This window comes from Manis javanica, chromosome 7, assembly GCF_040802235.1.
Source record: "Manis javanica isolate MJ-LG chromosome 7, MJ_LKY, whole genome shotgun sequence".
NCBI classification, from domain to species: Eukaryota; Metazoa; Chordata; class Mammalia; order Pholidota; family Manidae; genus Manis; species Manis javanica.
Window position 1 is genome coordinate 13,892,555 of NC_133162.1, and position 18,250 is coordinate 13,910,804.

An 18,250-nucleotide genomic window follows, 5' to 3' on the forward strand; every position below is an offset into this window, starting at 1 on the left:
CTGGGCCTCCGCAAACCTCTGTGATCTCCACACATTCTACCTTGTTCTGTCTCACCAATGTAAGCACACACAGAAGTTTATATCACAAAGTATGCTAAGCAAGTACAGTTTCTTGTGGGGAAAGACGTGAAAACGGCGCTGGGTGTTTTGGCTGCCATCCCAAGTGAGCTAAAGAGAAGGGAGCCGAGAGAGCCATGCATTGTCTTCATAATTGCTGGGTAATTTGAATCCTCTTGAAGTCCATTGTGTTCTTCATGTAGAAGCAGGGCTGTTGTCTACTGAGATGACCTCAGAGGTGGCCCGGCTCTCATGCAGGGTTTCTCCAACAACATCCTCTTCAGATTGAAAAACGGCCATTTTTTGGCCCCAGAGAGCCCTCTTCCTACTGAGACCAGCGTGCCTGGATCCCTCACCACTTTGGGGTCTCTGCAGCTTTAGCACAACCCCGGAGAGCTCCCAAACCGCAGACACAGGCTGCCCTTTGGTCGGCCCCCGCCATGCTCCGCCTCCCACCGCAGATTCCTGCGCCCACGCAGACACGCCGCCGCCCGCCCAGAGCCAGCTTCCCCTGTCCCTCCTGCTTGTCCCTTCAGTGCCATGAAGGCGAGCTCCTCCTCAGGGTCACTTGGCTGGAGGACATCACTGTCCCCTGGGCTGGTGGATGAGAGATGACTTGTAAGAGAGATACCCGTATTTTTAAAGCCAGCAGGAATTACGGGAGCAGATGGGCTGTGCAATCCTGTTGTGATGCAAGGGACATGTTTCTGTATAAAGTAAATATTTTCCCAGTGTGGCCCTCTGGTGAGTGTGGAGAGAGCATATTTCCAAAAGATGCAAATAAGTCTAGTCAGAAATAACTATTGAGCAGAAACTTCAAAGCACCTAGATTTCTCCAGTTACAGGCCCTGAAGACTTCTTTGCAAATAAGTAGACCCTTTTAGGGGGGAGGGTCATCAGGGGTGTATGAGAGACGATGATGACATTTTAAGAATTCTCGTTTTCTGTATTTTTTTGTTGTGGAAAAAATCATATTAGCAAAGGAATAAAGAAAAATTATGTCAGAAGCTTAGGATATTTTAAAAGACAACCTCCCTCTTTCTTCCTACTGCAGATCTCGCCTTGCGGATTTTTTTACCAACTGCCAACCGGAGTCAAGGTCTGCCAGCAGCTGTCTAAAGGAAAACTATGCTGACTGCCTGCTTGCCTACTCAGGACTTATTGGTAAGAGGGGGAGAAGGGAGACGGAGAAAAGTCGGTTTACAAATACACACTGTTTCCGCTGGAGCCTGTGAAAGTCAAATCTCCTAGTAGCTCTCTGTGCTGGGGTTTTGATGTTAGGCCCCTTAGGACTCGCCTGTAAAAAAAAAAAAAGAAGAAGAAAAGAGGATAATGAACGTGCAAAGGCGAAAGCAGGAAGCAGGGATTCTTAAAGAGAAGCAAGACTACAAGTGTGAAGAGCCGAGAAGCATCTCAGCTGGAGAACTGACCACGCAGAACAAAAAGAGGAAATAAGTGTGGGTATGTCAGAGGGAAGCAAGTCAAACCAAGCTAATTGAATTAGGGAACTTGGAAGTCATTCCGTCTGGAGAAATCAAAAAGGCTGTTTCCCAGAAATAAGACCCCTAAATACTGGGGTCCTTTTCACGATGAATATTCTTGGTAATTCAGCTCCTGGTATGCAGGGGGTTATTTAGCCTAATTTTTTTTTTTTTCCTGAGAACAGACATAGCAGAAACAGTATTTTCTGTCTTTTAAGATTTGAGTCTTTAGAGGAGCAGGTTCTAAGCATTCAGAGCAGTGCATTAAGGCACCAGTGAGCTGGGAGGGGGCCTGAAGTGAGTCAGCTTTGTCTCCGGGGATAAACGGAGGCAGGCGGGAGGAGAGGCAGCTGTGCCAGGTAGCAGGCCTGTCACCACTGACATCTGAGAATGAACACATACTGACGGCCGTGGAGGCGTGAGGGGCTCACGCTTGTCTGAAGCATCATGGCTTAGCCAGACTTTGCATTCCTGCCAGGATCACACCAGTCACCAGGCAGGAAGAACTTCCCACTAAGAAAGACAGCGCAGACTAAGTTCTTTGTCACCAGAACGTCTTCAGCAAGAGCTGTTGGGAAAACCAACAACCGGCCTTCACACAGGAGTATCACACATGTCTGTGTACTCATCCCAATGTTTTTTTGGGAGGATACCTGAGCTCTCTTGGGTTCTACCCCACACCAGTTATTTACTATGGGTATGCCCAATGAGTGTATCTCCCTTAAGTCAGTGTTCCAAATTTGCATTCGCTCTCTGTTCTTAAATCATTTCATTTCTAGTAGGGATTACTTACCAACTATGGAATTATAGGTTTAAGAAATAATGGAAATAATTAAGCTGTACTCATTGTAAAAAGTTTTTTAAAAATACAGAGAAGCCCAAAAGAGATAATATTAAGGATTTAGAACTCCAGCCCCAGACGTGATCAGTACCAACACCTTAGGTCACACCCTTCCGGGCATTCATGCCCGTTCAGTACTCCACAAACGGCCAGAGCACAGTGCCTTCCAGCATGTCCGGCTTGGCCAACCATATCGTTTTTGAGGACGGTGAAATCCTCACCATTCAAGGAAGTAAACTTAAGGTTGAGGCAATGCATTCCGTAGACCAAAATTTATGTTCCTCTTGGGCCCAGATCTCTCCCTTCATGCTGGTCATTGAGCTCTAACTTCTGTCCGGACAGAGCTTGTTCCTATTTCTTCCATATGCCAGGGACCCACTACGGCACCAGGAATATAGTAGATGCTTAGCAAACACATTTTAACCTCTCTACTCAGTGCTGGGGATGCCTGGGCCTTTGTCACCCAAAGTTAGGGGCTTGCTCTCTGCTGTGGGTCAAAGTTCTCATCCCAGGGTATAATGGGGTATGATAGTTCAAGTCAGTAAGGAATGCAGGGCAAAGAAGATATGCCCTTGACCCAGAAGAGCATATAAAGAATTTTTTTTTTCTATTTGTGAACCATATATATCCTGTGAATCACTGATTGCCTATTGCTTCTTACTTCCACACAGTATATAAAAACAGAAGTCTCCTTGGCATGAGTAGGCATTGTCTGGTGTGAGCCACCCAGGAGACATTTGGGTTGTATTAAATATCAATGCATTTATGCACCAGTACAGAACTCATCAGCAAAACCATGAATACAAGAAGATGTAGACAAGAGACCACCCAGCATGTCTTTTGCAACAATTGAGAACTATTGCAACAATACTCTAGGAGCCGTTGGCTGAAATAATTTCCACTGTTAATTTCCAATTCCTTCACATCTTGGAAAACTTTAAATAAGTTGAGAGTTTGGTGAGCAGAGGCCTCGTTATATACCTTCAGGATGTGGGGTAACCCATACGGATAGCTTCTGAGCTTCCCTGTGTTACTCTGAAGAAGCCATTTGCTTCCAAGGGAAGTGGATTCAAAGTCCTAAAAGGATTTTTAAGATACGTAAAACCAGCTCGCTCTATTTATGAAGATTAATAACATTCTTAAGAAAATGCAAGGGATTTGGCAACTCATGCATTCTAAGTTAATTCTCTCTCCTACTCCATGACATCCATACCATTTGGGCACGAAAAAAAAAATACCTTAAGTGCAGCTTAGGGAGTTCTGTTATAATTTTTTAAGTAAATGTGTAAATTATTTTATGTGCTTAAGATAAATTGCCAAGACAATGCACTGCTTACCATAATTTGCCACTCAGCAAACACAATGTTTGTAATTATCCACAGTGCATCCACCATCAGAGGAACGTTTGTTTCTTTTGAGGCTATAGAACAGTCTCTGTTGTCACATGCGAATTAAAAGGCCTTGTTTTCACTCTTTCAGGCACAGTCATGACCCCCAACTACATAGACTCGAGCAGCCTCAGTGTGGCCCCGTGGTGCGACTGCAGCAATAGCGGGAATGACCTGGAGGAGTGCTTGAAATTTTTGAATTTCTTCAAGGACAATACATGTCTTAGTGAGTTAAAAAAAAAATAGGAAACACACACGTTTTCTTCTCTGAGCTCAGCCCTGTGCCTGCCTCCTCTCTCTCCCTGTCCCTCTTCCTCCGGCTGGGCTCTGACTGTGACTCCAGATCGTTTTGGCCTCACTGCCGAGTGCCACAGGGAACAGGGCAAGGAATGAACGGTGATGCCAAGACTGAGAATCCAAAGGCCTGAGAGAGCAAGTGATGCAAATAAAGGAGGACACATTATGTGGGAAAGAACACTTCTGCCCACAGATCAAATTTTGATCTTGGCAACCAGCACAAAGTCTGTTCCAAAGAATCTTAAGACCTGGGCACAATATACTGTGTGAGAAGCTCAGATGTAGATGAGGGTAGGCCTCCAAAGGCTGTCTGAGAAAAATTAGAGTGTGAACATCAATAGCCCCTTAGATATTCAGGGTTGGCTCAGAGGAGAAGCTGCAGTCCTTGACTGGGGTGAGCTGGCCATGCAGCCAGGAGCCTCAGGTTGTGCCTGATCCCAGGAGATGGAGATGAGCCCTGGGTGGCTGGCGGCGGTGCTCCTGCTTGGAAATAGTATCAGTTATTATTGCAGTGTCCTTTAGGCAATTTGGAAGTGTGTTTCCCAAAGGGAGAGGGATAGAGAGAAATCTGCATGTGTCAATGATGGGCATTCATCAGACCATGTGTGTCTCCCTTCTGTCCAACAAGATGTGCACTCGAGGTAGTGGTCCAGCTGAGATGTCTGAGTACCTCACTCACATGTGGTGGCAGCCACCATTAATTTACTGGCTGCCTTCAACTTACTCTATGGCAAATATATTAAATACATTATCTCATTTACTGTAATCTGCACAAGAATCCTAAGAGATATAGGTATTATCATCTCCATTTCACAGTTGAGTAAATGGTTGATATTTATGTAGACCATCCATGCCCGAGATTGGATCCCAAGCTGGAGTTCCTTCTGCAGCCCTCTAGCCCCCCAAGGACTTTGGTGGCATGCCTGCTATCGAGGGCCCGTTAGACAAGAACATATGCCTGAACATCAGGGACCAGGTGTGACTTCCTTGTGGAAGGTGTGGACCAGATTTCTAGGAAACAAGGTTCAACCACCCTTGTAAAAGCTGTGTCCTCAAGTGACAGTTTCTCCGTGATGCTCTGTTCTGCAGTGACCAATTTCTAAAGAATTAGCTGACCACTTACAATCCACACATGGGCAAACCTTTAAGTATTACCTGTAATCATTGTTTCCTTTGTTGAAAAGACAAATCTAAGTGATTTGCTCACTAGGTCCTTGAATCTTGTGGCTATAACAAAATGCTTTGATCATCTTAAAACAAAAACAAGCTTTTGGACACTTACATAAATTGAAACCCATAAAACTAGTCTGAAATATGGAGACGTTTGGCAAGACATTAGGCATACCATGAATCTGCATCTTGGACCTTTTGTTTGGTCTTGACTTAAAAAAGAAAGAATATATATCCTCTTTTTCATATCCCATATGCTTTTCTGGCAGAATACAAGCTTTAATGAAGATAAAGCAATGACAATAGAGGTCGGTGTGAGAAAAGATTATACTCACGCTGGCTGGAAAACTGCCCTCACAGAGAAATTAAGGTTTTCCCTGTCTAATAATATTTTGGTGAAGGGGAGACTAGCCTGGTATCTTATTGCTAATAACTTCAATAAAATAAATGCATTTGGTCTTCAACAGGGACTGATGGCCAGCCAGGAGTTTACATAGTCACCCCATTTATGCTTTGATTAGAAGCAGCACAGCCCACCAAAATCAAAACTGTAAATTCCTTCTCTTGCACAAGGCCCCAGAGTAGAAGGCATTGGGAATTTATAAATTCCAACCCAAATGCATTAACCCAATTCGGCTAATTTCAGATTAGCAAATTTCTTTCAGATTCTTCTATCTTGAACATGACTTTAACCTATTGTTTACTTCTGGTTACTGGGGAGGAAACAGTTATTTTTTAAGCTAAAGAGCAAGGCAGAGGTGAGGGGAGAGAGAAGAACGAACAGGAGGCGGAGGTGAGATATCAACCATTGTCATCCAAGTCCTTCTTCAGATGCCACCTTCACCTCCCTGGACCACAGTATCTCAACGGCAGCTCTCCATTCTCACCCCTGCTTCAGTTTTCTCCAAGCATTTCTTACCACCTAATGTATTATATATCTTACTTCTTTGCCTCTCCAACCAGAATGTGACCTTCAGGAGGGCAGAGATTCTTGTCCTTTGTCACTGTCATTATGGTCCACTGCTGTAGCCTCAGCAGAGAGCAGTGCCCGGTGCTGAGTAGATGTGCCATTGTCGTCTGAATGAATGACTGAGCAGGCCAACAGCCTCCCCACGTGGCAAGGCAAACACACTGGGAAACACAGGTAGTTTCAGCAAATGGCAAGGGTCTCTTGAATCTACATGTCTTCACAAGAAAATGGAAGGGTTTGGTTCTTGTTGTTTGGGGTCATTCAAGGAAACAGCCCCCCATGGACATTTTTCTCTACATTCTACCCACTCATAAGCCATGTAACATAGCTAGGAACATAAAAAGCATCTATATTAATTTGAAGCTGTTTCTCACAGTCTAAAAAATGTGAAGTTTTGGAAAACAAGCTTCCAATTTGCTGAACTTAAAGGATAACAGCTTTAGAACAAAAATGCCACTTTGGAGAGGATGATTAGGCTTAAAATTATTCTGTCTTGTATATCAAAAAATGCCTGCTAAGAGTCATATATTCACAATTTGCACATTCAGATGCCAAACGGAAGAGTCTGATTTCTTATACAATTAATATGAAATAAAAAATTCCTAAATCCAGACCAAATCCCTGAGGACCTGATTAAAAACTGTTTTTAATTCATTTTGGGGAGGGGAGCAACACACAACCAATTTACTCCTGCCATAAAAACAATCTAATCCCATGAAATTGTAATAAGCTTTTAAAGTTTTGCATTTTAAACTTTTCATTTAAGCAGGGCTGTTCCTGCCTAATTATGCAGATTTTGTTTTGGAAGACTGGGAGCAGAAAGGGAAAAGAATCATCTTACTTAAATTTTCCCTCTATATTGATGAGGTTTGGGGTAGGTTTTTCTTTTAACGAAATTAGTTACATCTCTGCATAGAGCAGTGCCTGCCTTGTGGTAGGTGCTCTGTCATAGGAATCACGTTTTTTGCTATTTGATGTTACTGCTTGTCACATTAGTGTGCATGCCACTGAGTCACCTCATAATTACGCATGTGGTATTTAAGAAGCAAAAGCACTCATTAGTTTGCTTTTAATATAGAATTTTGACAGAACACAAGGATTTTCTCAGAAGTCGGAACAGTGATTGTGACCCCAAATAACAGGTCGAGGCAGGTGTCAAAGGGCTCAATTGGTGAGAATCTCAGGGCAAGGGTCTTGCTTGGCACCTGATACATAAATAGGAACACAATATTTGTTGCACTTGAAGCATAGCTAAGTGTCCAGATCAGCGTTTAATAAATGAGTTGATTTGAGCACCTGCACCAGTGGCTGGTTCTGAGCATGTATAAGGTGGCTGGATGGCTGGGTTTTGTCAGAGAAGTCCAGTGCTGTAATCAGAACTTCTAGTGAGCCTCTTTGGCTTCATGCATCCTGTCTGTTACATTTGCGGCTTGACTTTGAAATTGGATTTCCTCCTGTTTTACTGCAGAAAATGCAATTCAAGCCTTTGGCAATGGCTCTGATGTGACTGTGTGGCAGCCAGCCCTCCCTGTTCAGACCACCACTGCCACCACCACTACAGCCTTTCGGCTCAAGAACAAGCCCCTGGGGCCAGCAGGGTCTGAGAATGAAATCCCCACTCATGTCTTACCACCTTGTGCAAATTTACAGGTAAGAAGGTGGGCTGGACTCTGCTGGAGCTCACGTCTCAGGGAAATGCAGATTCATTTTCCAAAATGTATTTGGGGATGGATCATGAATGATGGAATGCTGCTCAGCTTTGAATCTTAAAAATGCATTTTAACCATTCTGAGAGGAGATTGTGAAATGCCGTAGAGTAGAAAGAAAGGTGGACTCTGGAACTGACTCCCATTGACAGGGGATGTGGCTGTGGTCAAGGCACGTTTATCTAGCCTTGTCTTCACTTGTAGAAAGAGGGGGCTGGGCAGATGAATCCTTAAACTTTGTGTTCATGGGCTGGAGAAGTTGAGTTGGTATTCATTCTGCCTTCTCTACAAAGCATCTTGAAAAAGAAGGAGCTCTTGGGTTGGTGGCCATCACAGCCATGTAGACGTGATGTGGAGTCTCTAACTCCATCTAAGAGAAGGCCAGAGACAGTGTACCTAGTGAAGTGTTAACCCAGGTATCAAGTCCCATATGGGCTTATTTTTCAAGAAGCAGCAGAAATGCTTTCCATGGAAAGAGGAGCTGTAAGGAGCTGCCCTGCAAAACCCCCGTGTGAATAGAGTCCAATGAGAATGGCCAGGAGACTTCGCTGGGGTTGATCCAGATCTCCAAGGGCAGAGCCATAAGGCATAGGGCTAGTGGTGGTTTCCTGACTTTAGTCAAAGCAGAGTGTTTATTCTGCCTTTTCACTGATTTTTTTTTCATAGTAACGAGTCTTCAGAAATTTGGCATGACATTACATACTGATATGTGCACAAAGTATTTTCACATACTTTACTACTTTGGATATTATCCTCCTGATGGCTATGGGAGAGGTGCTATTATTATAGGATCATTATTAGCCTTGTTCTTATTTGAGCACATAGGGGCCCAGCGAGATGACACTTTGTTTTTTTGCTCAAGCTAGTGAGTCACAGGAGCAGTGCCGGGATGCCAGGAGCCTCATGCTCCTTCCATGGGTCTTCCTGTGTCATGAGGGCAGTGACAGCCACATGGTGACTTCCGCCTTCTGCCATGCTGGGGAAGGGAACTTGTGCCAAGCACTGTGCTGTCACTTAACACTTGTCACTGAACTATATCCTCACTCTTCTCTGCCCCCAACTCCTGCCAAGGATCAGCCTCACCAGAATGCGCTCCGGAAACCTTTTGCCAAACACCTTCTTGACCCACAGCCCACTTCTTCCCTAGAAAGTACTGGGCCAGCGTTTCCACACTCTTCTCTTCCTGTTTCCTCTCTTCTTCTGGGATATCCTACATGTCATTCATCTGAGCGTTGCTCTCTCTCCTCTCTCCTCCTGGGTCTCCAACCACCCTCCCACACCCCACGCCCAAAACATACCCTCAGACAGACACATGCAAAAAAAACACTAAGGAGAAGACAGGGAGGGAAGCCGTACAGCCTAAAGTCAACCAGATGTTCTTCATATTCTAAAGCATTTCCTGAGCTCTTCCCATCTCCAAAGCACTGTGCAGAAGATGCCAGAATGAGGAGGAGGCTTAGGGAGTACTGTGGCATCTCCATCTACAGCAGAGCCCTGATGTTCAAGGAGGGGAAATGACCAGCACAAAGCCTCAGTAAAGACAAATGGCCAAATGGGGGCTAAGGACCTTGTTTCAGAACGTGCTGACAGTGGGCCAGAGTTGGTTTCTGACTGGTGGAAGCAAGATCTGGCTGTTGGAAAACCAGTTTCTTTTCTGCACGTGTCTAAGTGCACACGGCATGACTGCAGAGGCAGTGTTCACCCTATTTTTATATTCCTGGGTTGTAGAAACTTCATGAAGATGGGCATTCAAAAAAAAGTCTCCCCTCAGTGAACTTATAAATAGTGAGCAAGATGCAGCTTGTCAACATTTTGGAAGGTCAGACTAAGCTAACAGATGACATCTCAGAAGGACAGACCTTATTGGAAACTCTGTGAAATTAGTTTCCCCCACAAAAAAGGAGTCTGTCAGCCTTAAGGAGCTTCTGCCCTCCACCCTGTAGCCCACCCACCGCAGCACCTGACTGCTGCTTCCCGTGGTGCAGGCGTGCTTTGTCCACACAATATTTCACCTCCAACCCAGATCTTCCCAACATGTGTCCCTGCAAAGAAGACTCTGTACGGCAGCTGCAGGGTTGCCCTGGCAACGTCAGGGGACACATGAGCTATATTCCCAAGAAATGGCACCTTTCCTTCCCCTGCATGAGTAATAGGAGCTGTGCCTCATAAATAGAGGGGCAAAGTAAAATTTTAAATGATGTTTACCTCATGGTTGCCATTTAGCTTCTTGGCAGAGCACGATGGAGGTGCAGGATTACCAAAGAATGGGGTGGGAGGTGGCCACACCCCTCTTCCCTGTGACACACACACACACACACACACACACAATTCAGGTTTCTTGGAGCTAAACAGCATTGCACTTCCAGGGCACCATTAAGGGTTCCAAAAAACCTTGCCTTTCTGCTGAAGAAGACCACCACTAACACCTGCTTGTGCACATGTGAAGCAGGGGGCAAGGGCAACCCCAGCTCTCAGCCTCACCAGCATCAGGTTCCTCATCTCCAGAACTGCAGCTGAGAGGATTCAGTGGGGCGATGCTTGAGTGCATGGGGCACAGTGAACTTTCCAGAATGGTGCTCTAGAAACATCCCATGCAATGCCTGATCCCAAGTCAGTTGGCCCCTGGGTCCCTTTACATACAATGGCTGGTGATGTGTGACTTGCTTGGGTGGTGGTGGACTCGGGGACATTGCGGTGAATTAGCACTAACAGGTGGGGAGTGGGTTTTATTTTTCAAGATATTTCACATGCTCTGTGCCCTTCACTCTTCACAGAAGCCCCTGAGTCAGGTAGGACAGACATCCTTCCCTTTTCCAAATGAGGCAACTGAGGCAGGGGGAGCTTAGAGACTTACCTGAGATCACAAAATCTCTAGGGGGGCCAGGATTTCTGATTCTGAGGCCAGTGTACTCTTGCCTTGACCTTGGACAACCTATCTCTTCCTTTGAATGAGCAGTGGCCAGAGAGGAGGAAGTGAAAAATAGAAAAGGAGGTCATGCAGTATTTGTCTCTCTGTGTCTGGCTTATTTCATTTGGCATAACGTCCTCTAGGTTCATGTTCTCACTTATCTATGGAACCTAAAGAAGCAGAGCTCTTTAAAGCAAAGTGTGGAATGGTGGTTATCGGGCTGGGGGTGGGGGAGATGGGAGGCATTATTCAAAGGGCACCAAGTTACAGACATGCAAGATGAATAAGGTCTGGAGCTCTGATCTACAGCGCGGTGACTGCAATTAGCAACACTGTATGACATCTGCTAAGAGAATAGATCTTAATGGTTCTCATTCTTCCCCAGATGATAACTATGTCAGGTGATGGATAACATGTTAATTAGCTTGATTGTGGTAAGCCTTCCACAATGTTACATATAGCAAAATATCATGTTGCACAATAATTATACAATATATTATATTAAATATATACAATTTGTATTTGTCTATTATATCTCAATAAATCAGGAAGGTGGGGGAACAACAGGAAAGGGGGAAGGGAAAAGTGGGTTTTGCGAGAGCCCTATACCCACAAGCTTCCTGAAGGCAGTGACTCGTAGGATAGGGAAAACACAAAGCTCGTACTTTAGGCTGGGATTTTTTCATGCCGCAGCTCCAGAAGATGGGGTTCTGGGGAAACACTGAACGTTTGCCAGTAAAAGTTTGTGCAGCTTGATGATCTCTTTAGAATGGCCTGTGTTAGCAACAGTAGAAAGAATCATTGGAGGCCAAAGGATGAGGGTTGAGTGAGTGATGGGAGGCAGGCCTTCACCCTGAGAACTGGTCTCTGGCACTGATTTAGGACTCTTGCTTCAGTGTAGGGCTCCCAGGAGACTCATTCTCCCCATCTGTCTTTCCTTTGCCTGCCTCGCTGTCTCCAGATAAATTACCATTTGCCAGGGGGTCCTAGAAATATCTTAGAATGGCGTTTGTCCCAGCCTTGTGTCATTACTCAGAATAGAACTGACTTAAACCAGCTTGGGATCCATTGATAACAGATTTGGAGAAAGTCAACTATCTTTGGCAGCTGTAAAGTTCACATCTCCAGAGAAGCACCCTCTTGTAATATTTTAAAATATAAAATAATATGAGAAAACTCTCTGGGACTTGAGTTTCTGTCTTAACATTTGAGATAGTTTTCCCCCTTAGAGGAAAAGAAATAAGAATAAACATTTTTGAGAGTTGGCTTCGAAGTGTGATTATCAACAAACCAAATGCAATTCTGTTTGGGGAAATGGGTGGCCTTGGGTGTGGTGTATAAAGGACTCATCACAGTTCCTATGAAAGGCTCAGCTTTTAAAAAGGAAAGCTGATTGATTGGTACCGACTGTCATAGAAATGTCCAAGTGCTAACCCCCTGAGGTGGTAAAATAGCAGGTTTTGGGTAACCCGCCAAGCTCCCATGTCAGGATTAATTGGCAGTCATATTAGTAACAAACATGACGCAGGCTGTGCTATTGTTGGCCTATCCCTTTGACTTGTACAGAGTGGTCACATGAAAAACAAAGAAGCATTAAAATTCTACCAATTATTTCATCTTCTGTGCATTTGAGTGTTCTGGTAGCTGGAAAAAGCTCAGGATATTTAAAGGGACTGTACTTGTTGCTGATTTAAAGTAAATACCTTCAGGGGATGGACATAGTGTTGGAAAAATCTCTCTTTCGCATCATTGTATACTACTTAACTCGGGTGGGTTAAGAGGAGCCCATTACAGTGGCATTTTTAAGCCTCTGATTGCCGTGGTCACATAGGGTTATAGACACTGGGGATTATAGTCTTTGGACTAGGGCTGAGGACCCTTGGGCGAGTTTCACTGCCTCTGCCCCTTTCCACTCCTTCTCCTGTGCCAGACGTGAGATGGGTGATTGACAGGAGAAAGTCTGACGGATCACGGGGCATACATTGAGAGTCAGGGCTAGCAGGATGGGCGTGGGATAGCCATGAGCAGTTGGGGGATTTTCGTGAACAGTGCAAACAACATTCAAAGGCAGTCCGTGTGAGTGTTATTTATGTGTGCATGCCAAATAAAACATATCTGTTTTATGAGACATGGAGGGTCAGCAGTTGAAGTAAAGTGTAAGGCTCCTGCCCTTCCCCTAATGGGACTTTTAAGGCAACATTCTAGAAAGAAACCGGCAAAGAGCTTTCTAAGTCACAGAAGAGATGTGAGCACAGTGCAAATAGATAGGCTTTACGAGAATGCTGACTACTAAAAACAGCAATGCAGAGGGCAGCTGGCCCCACCCTCGCTCAACAGCAGCAGCATCTACATGGGTGGCCAGACCATGCCAGCCCTAAGGTCCCACCGCTGGCCCCTCTGTGGGCCATGGGGGCAGAGGCACCTTCCCTGAAGCAAAGAACATTCAAGCACCCCTGGATGTCAGTCTAGGCCCATGTCTCCCTCGCCTCCCAGGGAAGCCTCATTACAGTTCCTTCTCTTCACAGAATACAGTTTGAAGCTAATAGAAACGGGCACGTGTGGATGTAACACACGTTTACAGATTGATAGGAAGAGCAGAAGGCAGATGGACTTTCTTGTCCATTTAACTCTTACTTATTAGAGTATTTAAATATTGAATTAGATAATTGAATATTTGAATATTGCATTATAATATTGAAAATCATCTATATCTGAAACAAGACTTTCTCTCCTGGGAGAAGAGGCTTCCTGCCTCTCCACTGCCCCAGTACCTCATCAGACCGAAACAAAGTCCCTTTGTGCCAAATTGGGCCAGACCAGACTGGAAATGATTTAGAAACTCTTCCCAGGGCCAAACCCCCAAAATCTAGACGCGGTAGGAAGGCAATTATCCAAAACTGCTAAATACCCAGGACTCCTCTGGCTGTGACCAAGTGAAAATTTTAAGTGTTGAGTTTTAAAAGGAAAGTTGCCAATGGGTGTTCTGTAAATCATTTGTGCCAGCAGACTGACCCCATTATGTCAGCTAATCCTGGAAATACAGGAGGTAAATTTAAATCTTCTAGCATGAAGCACTTAATCAATATTCTAAATGTTTTTCTTGCAATTTATGCTAGCAGAGCAATGGGGTACTTTGGCGTCCCGTTAATCTTCCCACTGGAGAAGAGGCGCTTGAGAACAAGGCCAGGGTGGTGCGATTTGTACAGGACGGCCAGAGGAAGGGTGGGAGCTGAAAGTGGAGGGAGTGAGGTGCTTATTTCCACACCAGGGCCCTGGCCTGGGGATGTTTATCCTCTGAACTCACTCCACTCCTTCCAGCCGGCAGAGCGACCCTGTGGGCACTTCCTTGGTGCTTCCCTTTTAACCTCTGGTTGACAGCCTGGGAGCTGTTTTGCTGGGAAGAGCATGAGCTTTGGAATTGGTTGGACCTGAGAGAGAATCCCAGCTCACTTCCTATTGCTCTTTGACCAGGGGCATGTTTCTTGCCCTCTCTGAATGTCTGCTGTGAAATACTACCCACCTCTTGGGTCTGTTGTGAGGATTAAAAAGCTAGTGCTGGTGTGCAAAGGGCCCGCCATGACTGGCCGACTGTCTGTACTTGGTACATGGCACTGCTCTTACCATGACTGGATGAGCCGTGTTAGAGCTTTAACTCTGAACTTGGGCTACAAAGGAAGGGCTGTTCCCAGAGGTGGGGGGTCATGGAAGGAACAAGATGGAGCTCTTTAGATTGTGTTTCTTAATTTGTAAGAAAGGTTTGAACCATGTCCCATGGGTTCTAAGATGTGGTCAGTGCAGAAAATTCCAAGGAAGGAGGGCCGGGGATGGGATGTTCTTTGGATACCAGGCCAAAGAGAAAGGGAAACCAAAAGGCAATAAAGGGCCAGGTCTTGGGGGATTAAAACTGTTGCAAATGCCTCTCTCCATGTCCAGAAAGAGTGCCCCCATCCTGGGAGCTTCATCCTAACCATCAGCTTCTTGGTGCTGTGACTTGGAGCTGTGACAGTAGATGGATCTTGGTCCAGTCTGGATACAGAGTGCGGTTGTATGGCAGGGATCGTGGCCTCATTTCTTTAACCAGTGCTGACATTGGGAAGAGATGACACTGTAAATAAGAGGCATTCATAGCTGCAGAAAAGGTGGTGTTAAAGAACTAGCCCTGCCTCTTAACCTCAAAGTCCAGAATTTGAGTCTTTCCCAAAGCTGCATTCTGCCAGGATTATTATTTGATTAATATTTATCTTTAAACTCAATTACTTGATATACTTATTTGTATACACACTACCATTTTTTGGACTCATCTTAAGCTGTTAATAACATGTGAAACATAGGTGAATCACTATGCTGGCTCTCTCTGTGTGATCAATATAAAAATATTAAAAAAGCAATAAAAATGTTTGTATGCCATCTAAATAATGTCATACACATGAGTGGTGCCCAAACCCCACTTTGGGAGACATTATAAACAACCTAATCATATGACAGACCCCAGAACTCTTTGCTTTGATAACTTGCATCATCTCTACTTCTTGCGGTTTGGTGTTAAAAAAGCAAATCGCATACAGTACTTCCCATGAACTCATACTGGTCTAAGCATATGCATATATATATATATATATATTCACTCATTTAATCCTCAGAGTAACCTCATGAAGTCAGTTCTATTATTCTCATTTTTCCGACAGTAGACTTGGAGACACAGAGAGGCTTGATCAGGAGAGGAGAAATAGGAAAGTAGCTTTTTTCCCCCTCTATGCATTTTGAATGGCCACATTTTATTACCTAAATCATAGCACTCTACCTTTTTGTTTCTGGGTAACATTCTTCATTCAGTATAGATTAAATCAGTCCCTAAATTCTTGTTAAACATCTGGCAGATTCACTTGCCAGACTGGTTCATAAACTAGCATAAAGAAAGGTAATGTTGTCTATTCTGACACCAACTGGTGTCCTGCAGTACAACTCAGTTCCAACACTAGCTCCCTGGAGTTAGCACAGAGTCCGCTGGTTAAGGACATGGCCCCCAGCAAGACTGCCGTACTTCAGACGCTAGTCACACTTCAGGGTCCCCAGGCCACCTGGCCAACCAGCTATAAATTCAGGGGTTCCCCTGAGCCCCTCAGGTTCAAGTCAATAGAAGGACTCAGAACTCAGGAAAGCACTATACTTGACAATTACAGTTGTATTATAAAGGATACAAATCCGGACTAGCCAGATGAAGAGATACTTAGTCTGAGGCCCAGGAGGCTCTGCAGTGGAGCGTCCATGCCCTCTCCCTGTAGAATCCAGTCATGTTAGCCTCCAGGTACATTGATGGATTCACCAACCAGGAAACCCTACCAAACTTTAGTGACTTGTGGTGTCATTACATAGGCGTGATTGACTGAACACAATCTTGTGCCCCTTTTTGCTCCCTGGAAGTCAAAAGTTTGAGGTGACCTCTTATGGCTCAAAGCCCCAACCTGTGGACCCCCCTCCTGCATCATTCTGATTACCATAAACTCAGGTATGATCCAAAGGGCTCATGAATAAAAAAGACACTCCCATCACCCAAAAACTTCCAAGGATTTAGAAGTTAACTCCCAGGAACCAGGAACAAAAACTAGTCAGATTCTGGTTTTAATTCTAGAGTTGCAATTTTGAGCCTAGCTCATTTTACCACTTACCAGGCAAGGCCTTCTTATCCTGCCGGCCTCGGGTTCCTCACCCATGCAATGAGGATGACGGTAGTAGCACCTCCTGGAGTGTGAGGAGTATTAAACGTGGATCTTGCACATAAAGTGTGCTTGGGGCAGTGCCCAGCTCAGAGAAGACACTGTGTAAGTTTATATTACTTGTAAGTTCCATGGGACATTGGGATATCATTGGCCACCTTTGTCCCACATTCAGTAAGAGAGACATGCTCTGACTCTGAGTTATGCATTTGTGAGTCCTGTTTTCCAATGGTATTTTTGGTCTTTGTAACCTGTGGGGCTTTGCCCATGTAGAGTAAACATGCTGTGGATAAGAAAAGGGGAAGCCTAGCCAGAGTGGGGATTGTAAAATGTAGTTTAGAGTCAGATGCTTCTCCATGGGACATCACTTGCTTCCCTGGCATTCTTTTTGGAAGGTGGGTTGCACACCCCTCTGCCAATCTTGGAAACTTCAGTAAGGCTTACTTAGTTTCCCCATGGCTATGACTTGACCAGCTAAAATGTCAAGCTTGCTCAACCTGGGCGCTGTTGACATTTTGATCTGGAGAATTCCCTGTGGTGGGGGCCGTTCTGTGCATTATATAGTGTTAAGCAGCATCTAGAGGCCAGCAGCACCTTCCCCCAATTGTGACAGCCCAAGTGTCTCCAGTCATAGCCAAAATCCCCTGAAGAGCAAAATAGCCCTTGGCTGTAGACCACTGCCCAGAGACAAGGGCTGCCTCAGAGACACCCCTTCCTTTCTACTAACAAGGGAAGCAGAGGCACTGAGGGTCTTTTAAAGTCCCCCCCCACACACATGGTAAGGAATGTCTGGGGATATGAGAGCAGATTGGGGCACCAGACCAAATCCTCCATCAGTAGTGCAGGCAAGAATGTGCAAAGGGGGCTGCAGTCACCACCAGATGCCCATTTTGAGACATTTAGGTCAATTTTCCCACAATGCTCCTCTCAGAGCAGGACCCAAGGATAGTATCATAGGTGGTGTGAACCAAGGCCCTTGACCTGGTTCTCCTCATCCAGGGACCTGCAGGAGTCCCAGCCTGCGGGGCCTCACAGCCCTCCCTCTGAGGGAGGTTTGTACCTGTCCAGCACCCTGGATGGCTCCCCTATGGATGACATTTCAAGGAGACTTTGCCAGGCAACCAGAGTGGTTGCAAGTGTTTGTACCAAACCACTGTCAGGTTTCACACACCTGGCCTCTGAGGATGGGGAGTGTGAGGAGAGGTGGGGATTGAGTACGAACCTGAAGCCAGAGGCAACTCATCAGTACTGACGCCACAGCATGTGTACTCAGTCTCAATGACAGTGGCAGCCTGGATGCTGTCCCTGAGCCTTGGTTTGGGGAAACTGTCTTGGTGCTGCAAGTTAACTTGTGGTATTCGGTTCACACTTTTTGTGAGCTTCCCGTCATTTCTGTCTGTTAAAGAGTGTTTTCTAGCACCCTGTTGTTTCCATCTCATAAAAAACACACACACAAATCTTGGCTATACCTAGTGTTTCCTTTACATAATGTGCTTCTGCTCAGAGTGAGTTTATTTCCCTATTCTGGGAGAAATGAGCTGTGTGTGTGTGTGTGTGTGTGTGTGTAGGGGGTCTTCCGTTAACAGAATTAATAACTGCAGCCCCTGCCCACACCCCCTGCCTGGCAGGCTGCTTCTGGGCCCCCCTGGAGGCTTCACTGCAGAGCTGTAGACCAGGCTGCCAAGTGGCCCTGGGGCCCTGGGCGATAGTCCTTACTC

General features: G+C 45.3%; 1 protein-coding gene across 9 annotated transcripts in view; it reads left to right on the forward strand.

Annotated features, from left to right (window-relative positions):
* Positions 1-18,250, forward strand: part of GFRA1 (GDNF family receptor alpha 1) — a 209,035-nt gene that overhangs the window by 167,212 nt on the left and 23,573 nt on the right. For all 9 annotated transcript variants that reach the window (XR_012132999.1, XM_073240343.1, XM_073240346.1 and 6 more), the window contains 3 exons: positions 1,112-1,221; positions 3,859-3,993; positions 7,673-7,854. Coding sequence is in view for 8 of the 9 variants with exons in the window: in XM_073240343.1 (XP_073096444.1) it covers positions 1,112-1,221; positions 3,859-3,993; positions 7,673-7,854 (427 nt within the window). In the remaining variant the exon portion in view is untranslated. The remainder of the gene's footprint in view (positions 1-1,111; positions 1,222-3,858; positions 3,994-7,672; positions 7,855-18,250) is intronic.